The sequence below is a fragment of the Sorex araneus genome, chromosome 6, assembly GCF_027595985.1.
Source record: "Sorex araneus isolate mSorAra2 chromosome 6, mSorAra2.pri, whole genome shotgun sequence".
Taxonomy (NCBI): domain Eukaryota; kingdom Metazoa; phylum Chordata; class Mammalia; order Eulipotyphla; family Soricidae; genus Sorex; species Sorex araneus.
The window spans coordinates 148,212,048-148,220,753 of NC_073307.1; the positions used below are offsets into that span (position 1 = coordinate 148,212,048).

Below are 8,706 nucleotides of genomic sequence, written 5' to 3' on the forward strand. Positions count from 1 at the left end.
TCACAGAAGAGACACGCCGGAGGCCCAGGAGAGAGCGCCCTCGGCTTCGGCACCAACGCCTTATCCCCGGTGGGACCCCCAAGACTGACAGTAGGGCGAGGGGCCGAGCGCAAGGACACTGCTTCCCTCAGAGCAGCGGGGCCGGGCCCCCGGCTTTATTTGACACCACCTGGTTCAATACACACAGTCCAGAAAGACAGTCCCGTCCCTTGGGGGAGGGGGTGGCGGGAATGCCTGTGGCGGGGTGCCTCCCCCCACACACACCCACATGGCGGGCCATCTGCTGGCTGAACGGTGGGGGAGGGCACGGGGCGGGGGTAGATGGGGGTCAGTGTGCCCAGCAGCCCGCAGGACACGCCTGCAGCTCTGGGGGTAGGACGCTGTCCAGCCCCGTAAACCTTAGGTGCCACCCAGGAGAGCGGAGCCCAGGAACTGCTTCTGCCCTCCGCCCCGTGCACCACACACTCCCCTGGCCGTGAAGCGGGGGAGAGGGACAGATTCGGGGCCACCATGGACGGCACATCAGGTGCAAGACACCAGAAGGAACTGCCAGAGTGGGCACTGAGGGAGGGGCGCCGTGCCACAGGTTGCCCCAGGACCCCCCAAGGGAGCAGGATGTTGCGAGCCCAGGGGGAGCCCGGCCAGGGGCCTCTTTCCCTGCTGCTTGGGCCCAGTCCGCCCCATTGCCCCCCAACCTAGGATCCTAGAGCCTGGCCCTTTCCCCTCTCCCTGCGTGGGGCCGCCAGACCCACAACAGGGCGGGGCAGGACCAGGGAGCAGCAGCTGGGGGCCCAGGGGGGCCAGGATGGGAATGGAGCACGGGGTGGGGCAGGGAAGCGAGGACTCAGCCAAGGAGCAGAGATCAGGGCTGGGCCCCGACCGCTCCCCGACATCCCCAAGGCCACCCCGTCACACAGCACGCAGAGCCGGTCCTCCCGCTGCAGGCAGTCGTCAGTAGGAACCGTAGCGATCCTGGGGAGGGGGCAAGGTCAGGGCGCCAGTAACTCATAGGGCACCGCCCACCCACCCACCCCCCCGCGCCCCGCCCCGCCCGGCCCCACACCTGCAGGGAGTTCATCACACCGTTGGCCAGCACGGCCATCTTCCCGGCCACAGACTTGACGCCCTGCTTGAACTGGGCGATGTCGGCTGCGGGGAGCACGTTCCCCAGAGACACGCTGCCTGTGGAGACAGGTGCGGGGTGAGCTGGCCCACAGGCGCCAGCCCGTCCCAGGGCACCCCCGCCCCGATCCCGGGGCCCTACCTGCTCCGTGTGCGCCGTCCAAGTCCCCGAAGAGGTCGGAGGAGCTGATGGCGCTGCTGCCCGCGAGCTGCTGCAGCCGTGACCTGGCCTCATACTGCGGGGAGGAGGCAGGCTGGGACCCGGCCAGACCCTGCGGCCCCACAGCCCGAGCCACACCCACAGCCCGCGTTCCGGCCAGCCCCGACCCCAGCCCCCCTCACCTCTGTGTCCACCTCCCGCCCAAAGAACATGTCTGACGAGATAGCTTTGGCGCCGGCGAATTTCTGACGTGCTTCGCTGGACTCGAGGCCCGAGCTCCGGCTCTCCACTTCCCTCCGATTGGTGACTCTGAGGGGGGACGGAGACAACATGTCTGAGAAGCACCAGGGACCCCCGGGGACAGCTGCTGGGGGGCCGCGTCTCGGGGCACTGCTCCCCGGGGCAGGGGCGAGCACGAGAGGCGAGACCCGAGCAGGGGCCTGGGGCCCAGCCCCAGAAGCTACAGCTTTCCTCACGGTGATCAGGGATGGCGTGAGGCCCCGTACCCGCACTCCTCCCTGATCCCGCAGGCCCCACATGGGGTGCCAGAGGTCCGCCTCCCCTGGGACTGCACTGGGCGCCCCCCCCCCCCAACTAAAGCACCCCAGTGTGGATGGAGCAGGTCACATCTCCACTGGAGACAGGATGACCTGCAGGTGGCTTGCAATTAAGCACTACCCAGAGGGGTGGAGGACGCTTTTTAAAAAAAAAAAAAATCAACAAGAGCCACAATGCTGCTCAACACCAGAGCACTGGCCTTGCACGTGAGGCCCTGGGTCCATCCCCAGAACCGCAGCAAAAAAAAAAGACCTTCATAAATGAGGGCCAGGGACAAAGAACCCAAGGGCGGCCAGGACTCAATCATAAAATCTAGCCGCTCCTGCTGGAGCAAGCTCTCAACTCACAGCGGCTGCCAGGCCTCGTGAGCGCGCAAAGCATGGGTGGGAGCCAGGCCCCATCTTGCTCCACCCAAGGCAGCAGCCACTGGCTGAGGGAGGCTATTTCCAGTTGCTGATGAAGGTCAAGGAAACACCCAGGTGCTCAGCAGCGCCCCCAGTGGCCACCACTGGAAAAGGCCACACGCACGGCCCAGCTCACCTTTCAGATATAGGCCGGATGCTGGAAATGGTCACCTCAGGCTCCTTCTCCTCCATCCTGTCCACACCCCAGGTGGTATCCGAATCCCAGTGGGAACCAAAACTTTCCCCCAAGGAGAAGGGGTTGTCCTTGTACCTAAGGAGAGAATAGAGGGGGTCAGAGGGGCTCAGGGAGGCTGACGAGGATGGTCGTACCCAAGTCCCAACCACAGCCTTACTTCGGGGGTCCAGAGGCAAAAGTGCCAACATCGTCGAACAAGTCAAGCTGGGAACGGGCGGACTTTGCGCTCACCGGGGTCTCCTGCTCGATGACCTGCATCTCCGAGAGGGCCGAGTGCGAGATGGAGCTGGGTGGGCGGAACAGAAGGTATCAGCGGTGGGGGCACTGTGGGGGGCACAGGCTCCGCTACCCCAGCTCTCCTTCCCTGGACAGAGCCCACATCCCCAGCCGGTGGCCAGGTTCCTGCATATCTAGTCACTGAGGTATTTATAGTGTCTATAGCAAAAAAAAAAAAAAAACAGCATTTAACACATAGGAATAAGGGATGCCGAGAGCCCCCTGATTCTCAAGAATTCCTCAAGGGGATTCTGGCATCGCCCTAAGAAGAATCACTAACCTCAGGGTCGGGGAATGTGGCAGAGTGGGAACGCGTACGCCTGGCCCTTGTGAGGCCCTGGCTTCCGCCACCGGCACCACATGGAGCCCAAACACTGCCAAGTTTGGCTCCCCATAATTAAAAAAAAAAACAAACTAACAAAAACCACTGCACAAGTCTCATGGCTACACTGCAAGCATCTGACCCCATTTCGGTCATTCCTCACTGTGTGCCCAGCACCGCCTAGAGGTAAGGACAAGAAGCTGGAACCAGGAAGAGCAGTCTGGTGGGGGCTGAGGGGAGGGTGCACCTGCCCCCTGCGTCCCGGCTCCCGCGGCCTCACCTCCGGGACACCAGGCCCATGCCCAGCCTCTCGGCCTGCTCTCGCTTCTTCCCCTCCAGGCTCTGGAGCTTCTTCTCCTCCTTCTTCCGGTCAATCTGGAGCTCCTGGTAGGCCAGCCGCATGGAGGCCACCCTGGGAGGGGACACACGGGTCACATCAAAGACTGCAAGGACAAGACTCCTCCCTGCCCACGGAGCCCCCACCCCCGGGGAGCCCCCACACGCACACGGACTCCTCCGCCTGCTTCTTGGCGTCGGCCGCCTGCTGCTCGCGCAGCTTCTCAGCCACCTGCGCCTGCCGCTCGATCTCGCTGAAGCTCTGGCCGCTCACCTTCTGGGCCCCCAGGCCCTTCTTGGCCCCCAGCTGCGAGAAGACGCTCCGATGGAGACCCCTGCCAGCCTTTATCCCCCCCACCCCAGCGACCCAGGAGGAGGGGCGACAGCCCCACCGGCACGGCTCCTGTTCCAGGAACCAAATCAGCAGGGACACGAGGGGGAACTGCGGTTCCCAGTTCTCCTGCAGCCGGCCAGGGTGCGGGGCCTCAGACCACCCAGCAGAGGCCCCCAGGCCCACCAGCGGCTTCCCCAGAGCAGATCCTGAGGCGTGCAGGCCTCGGTCACGGCTCCCACTCCCCACTCTCCAACCACCCCCGTCGCCCCACGTACCCCTTTCTTAGCAGTTGCTGGCTTCTTCTTGCCAATGAGGGAGGTTTTCAGTTCTGTGAGAGATCAAAGGAGGCATAAGCGGGACAAACGGTCAGAGGCCGGGCACACCATGCAGCTTCCAGAATTGCTCCAGGCAGGGAACAGCAAAGCTGCCGCGTCAGTGCAACTGCGGTGTTACCAGTCAGCCCAAGCCACAGACACGCCTAGCAGCTAGTGACAAGAACCTAGGCCTGGAGCACTAGAGACAAAGTCCTAAAACCACACAAGGCCGCTGGGCAGGGGTGGGCACCAACCGGCAGCCTCAGTGGGGTGCTGGCGTGCAAGGGGCGGGCTCCCCAGCCGCCTGGTTACCTCTGGCAGGAGGGGCCCCTCTAGGAGACAGATACATGGCCTCTGGAGAGAAACAGACTGGTGGCTAACAGGGCGCCCTGAGTCTCACCTCAGCCCGCAAATAAGAGCCCATCAGACTATCCCAACTGGCTTCCTGAACAAATAGTGAGGTCAACCCACACCCAGGACCAAGGCTGTGGGAGACAAGGAAAAGGAAGGAAAAGAACCAAGGACCAAGCAGGACACCGGCAGAGAATGACGTCACCAGCTTCCCCCCATCCCTTGCAGTGGGCCCATGGTGCCTCCAGCCCCAAGATCTATGTCTAGACTCAGGCTGGCCTCCCCACCCTTGGACCATACCCGGAGACCAACCCCCGTGCACCAAGTCCGTTCACCCCCAGAGCCTGGTTCCAGGGTCCTCCCAGTCCATGCGACTGCCCCACCTCCAGCCCCAGCCCCTGTTCTGGTGGGGCTCCTGAGGCCTTAGCCCACCTAAGAAGGTGACAGCAAATCTCAAACAGCCCCCCCGACGGGCATACTGACCCAGAGATGCTTTGGGTGAGGTGCTCAGCAGGTCCGTGGTGGGGCCCTGCTCCGGCTCTGCGGGTACAAGGGCAGCAGTCAGGGATGGTGCCAAGCTCCCCAGCACCCCCTTTAGGGAACGGAGGGGTCGGGGCAGAGAGGGTCTGGCATTCCTTGGCCAGTAGAGGCTGCTGAAAGAGCACAGGGAGGCCTACCTCTTCCTGCACAGGACTGAGAGAACACACAGCCCACCCAAGGATGGGCATACCCCCACACCGATCCCTGGGCCAGGCGGCCCCTCCGCAGGCCCAGGGCACTGGCAGGACTCAGGACTGGACTCACGTGCTAGGCTGACACTCTCCACACACGGGGCTGGCTGCAAGTTCTCGGCCGGTTCGGAGGCTGGTGTGTTCCAGGCAGGAGGCTGAAAAGGAGGCCAGATAACAGACACCCCAGTGAGCCACCTGAGCTGGCAGGAGCATCAAGAAGCCATGAGAACCTTATGGTGTGGATACGAGGCCTACTCCAGCCCATGAGGTGAGGAGACAGAGGAGGGGCAAGCAAGATCACAGCCACTCTTCCACCACCTGACCCTGAGGGTCCTCTAGCCTAGGCCATCCTCTAGCCTAAGAGCGTTTCGGGATCGAAACAGCAAACCCTGCAAAGCAGAGGCCGCTGTTTTAGGAATGAAGGTTCTGACAGGTGAGGTGGCTCAGCCACTGTCCTACAATGCAAAGGGCAGGGGTGCAAGCCGAGTCTGACCCCTGCGCACTGATCCAGCAGCGGGAAAAACCCTCCTAGGTGGGAAGGCTGGAAGGAATCCGCTGTCTCTAGTGGCAAGAATCAAGAGTTGTTCAGGGCTCCAAAACCCTCTTAAGTTGTCAAGAAGCTTTGAGGCCAGAGAAAAAGTGGAGAGGTTCAGGTGCTGGCCTTACAGGAGGCCAACCTACCCTATGTGGTCCCCTGATCACTAAGGAGTGATCCCTGGGCGCAGAGCCAGGAGAAGCCCCCCAGCACCACTGGGTTTGGCCCAAAAGCACAAAAACTTTTGAGACGGGTCTCCTCGCTCTCCCAGATTTAGGGGTCTACTCCTTGGGAGAGTTCCACTGCACCCCTTTCACCAGAAGAGGAAATGCCTGGTCTGCCAGCAGAAAAGCCCAGGCATTCCCGTGTGAAGGAGCAAGGCGAAGCCAGGAGGCACACAGGATGACAGAGGCCCTGGCTCAGGCAAGCGAACCAACGCCCCTCAGGGCCCCACTTACTTGAGTGTGTTCTGTGAAGAAATCTGGGTCCTTCTTCTCTGGGGATTGACTGGACGCACTGCTCAGGTTGTCTATCCACAGCTGGAGGGGAGCAGACACCACTCTGAAGCATGGGGCGCTGACCCCTCCCGTGCCCCCCCCCCACTCCCCCAGCCCCAAGGACACACACACGTACATCGGTGCCGTGCCGGGCCAGAGCTGCATTCCCCAGCTGCCGGATCTTTTCCCGGTACATCTGGGCAGCTCGGCTATTGTATTTGGTGTTGGCATCGTTAGCTGTGCACCCATGCTGGCGGAAGAAAGCTGTCTGAAAGGCAAATAAAAAGTACAGATGATTCTCTCAGAATTAAAGAGGCACAAACAGCCCCCCCCCAAAACTGCTTAGTCCTATAGAACTATGTGCTCCAAAACCAGCAACTTTCCATATAAGAAATCATCCCCAGGGGCTAGAGCGATAGCACAGCGGGTAGGGCGCTTGCCTTGCATGCCGCCGACCCGGGTTCAATTCCCAGCATCCCATAGGGTCCCCCAAGCACTGCCAGGAGTAATTCCTGAGTGCATGAGTCAGGAGTAACCCCTGTGCATCACCGGGTGTGACCCAAAAAGAAAAAAGAAAAAAGAAATCGTTTCCAGATTCTCCGAAATGTTGCAAAACGGGGCTTTGCAATGACTGACAGAAGCGCAGCCCTCAGCACACCATGATGCCCACAGACCCCCAGGAAAAAGGGGACTTCCACTCCCTTGGCCTTTGCCCAAGAACACCTGTCCAGTTTATTTGGTCTCCGAAGCCCCTTTGAAAAGTATAACTGCTTTCCAGGTTTGGGAAACCACATAGGGCGCTCCCGCCCCAGACAAGGAACCCTGGGGCTGGAGCGATAGCACAGCGGGTAGGGCATTTGCCTTGCACGCAGCCGACTCAGGTTCGGTTCCCAGCATCCCATATGGTCCCCTGAGCACCGCCAGGAGTAATTCCTGAGTCCATGAGCCAGGAAAAACCCCTGTGCATTGCCAGGTATGACCCAAAGAAAAAAAAAAAGAAACAAGATTTCCACCCAGAGAAGGAACCCTCTGAACCAAGAGGTGACGTGTGCCTCCAGGAGCGGCAGAGCCATGAGTACCCAGGCAGAAGGGGGCGGGCGAGGAGCGGAGGAAGGAGCTTTACCGCGTTGGCATTCCCGCCGACCTGCATACACCTCAGCTGGAACCAGTTCCAGTTGGAATCCAACTCTGTGGACCTGTGAGTAAGGGCTGCGTGTCATCCACCCGCAGGTCCCGGGAGACGCTCCCTTGGCAGAACCACCCGGTCGCCTCGCCCCGGGGGTGGGGGGCGGAAGGCACCCGGAAACTGCCATCGGGCACCACCCTACTTCCTCGTCCCCGCCGTCCACGAAAGCTTTGCTCTCGGCCCACCAAGAAGGTAACCAATTCCTTCCCCGGGTCCGCACGGACGGGCGAGTCCTCGAGCAGCGCAGCAGAGGTTCGGGGACCGTGTGCCCTGAGCGACTGACACTAGCCTCCTCACTAGACTCCCGGGGCCAGGCCCTCCGCAACGACCAGGTCAACGAGGAGCACTTTCTCCCCGCGACGAGGCTGGTGTGTCCAACCTGATCACCAGGAAATAACCCGAGTTTCGCCACCGGACTCGGCGATCAACCGCCTCTGCGACCCGGGGTCCCCCGCAGGTCACCAGATCCGCGGCCGGAAGGTTCGGAAAAGACCGAATTCGGAGCGGTCCGCGGCGGGACGGCCCCGCTCCCGCGCCCGGGGTGCCCCGAGTCCCCGGGGCGCCAGTCTCGCCTACCTGATGAAGCTGACATGGACGCCCAGCGAGCGGTGCACGCCCGAGCAGTCGATACACAGGAACACCCCGTACGTGATGCTGGCCCAACTCGGATTCTTGGCGCCGCAGTCGAAGCAAGCCTGGGCGGAGGAGATACGAGACTGACTCAGGTCAGGGCGCCTGAGCCCGGGCCGGGCGCTGACACCCCGGGGAAGCGGCGCCTGCCGGCCCGCCTCCCTCCCCCAGGCCCGCGGCGGGGAGCCGGGAGAGCCCCTCCGGGCCCGTGCGGGCGCCCACCCGCCGCCCGCTCACGCACTTTGTTGGTCGGGACTGCGCGAAGCCTCTTAAACAGAGTCTGGATTTCGGTCTTGCTCGGCTCGGCCGCCATTCTCTCTCCTTCCCAGGCACCACCGCGGCCGACGGGTCCCGCCGCGGCCCAATCGCAGCCGGGCCGGTGGGCCGAGCCGCTCGGCCTCCGCGGCGGGGGGCGGGGCCGGGCCGCCGAGGGGGTGGGGTGAGCGGGGCCAGGCTGGACCAATGAGGCCGGGGGACGGGAGCAGAGACGTCAACCGGCCCGGGCTCGCTATTGGTCTCCGGGGGCAACGCCCCCCGCCGGCCAGGAGCCAATCCGGGGCGGAGCGACGGTTCGCGGGCCGGCCCAAATCGCGCGGGTGCTGGACGCGCGCCCTCTCCCAGGTGGAGCCACCGGCCCCCCCCCCAGGGCTGCAGGAGGCCGCTGACCCCGGCCTTAGCCCGGACCCCTTCCCACGGGCCCGAGTAATGATTAATAGCCCTAGCGGATGTCCGTGACCCCAGGCCTGACCCGAAC

The 8,706-nt window shown here is 62.9% G+C and overlaps 1 protein-coding gene across 1 annotated transcript; it reads right to left on the reverse strand.

Moving 5' to 3' along the window:
• Nucleotides 1–127: 127 nt before the first annotated feature.
• Nucleotides 128–8,350, reverse strand: ARFGAP2 (ADP ribosylation factor GTPase activating protein 2). The gene is made up of 16 exons (XM_055141027.1): nucleotides 8,194–8,350; nucleotides 7,899–8,017; nucleotides 7,260–7,332; nucleotides 6,273–6,404; nucleotides 6,098–6,178; nucleotides 5,178–5,259; nucleotides 4,857–4,913; nucleotides 3,984–4,036; nucleotides 3,545–3,681; nucleotides 3,319–3,450; nucleotides 2,598–2,726; nucleotides 2,381–2,515; nucleotides 1,465–1,591; nucleotides 1,265–1,358; nucleotides 1,064–1,182; nucleotides 128–972 (listed from the first exon to the last, which is right to left on the reverse strand). Exons 1-16 carry the CDS (start codon nucleotides 8,263–8,265, stop codon nucleotides 952–954), a joined length of 1,563 nt encoding a protein of 520 aa, XP_054997002.1. The 5' UTR covers nucleotides 8,266–8,350; the 3' UTR covers nucleotides 128–951.
• Between the last annotated feature and the right edge of the window lie 356 nt (nucleotides 8,351–8,706).

Coding starts and splice junctions, on each gene's coding strand:
- ARFGAP2 (XM_055141027.1), bottom strand. CDS start 8,265: ATGGCGGCCGAGCCGAGCAAGACCGAAATCCAGACTCTGTTTAAGAGG. Junction 6,179..6,272: donor TGGCCCGGCACGGCACCGAT/GTACGTGTGTGT, acceptor GCTCCCCTCCAG/CTGTGGATAGACAACCTGAG. Junction 973..1,063: donor GTGTGATGAACTCCCTGCAG/GTGTGGGGCCGG, acceptor CCCCCTCCCCAG/GATCGCTACGGTTCCTACTG.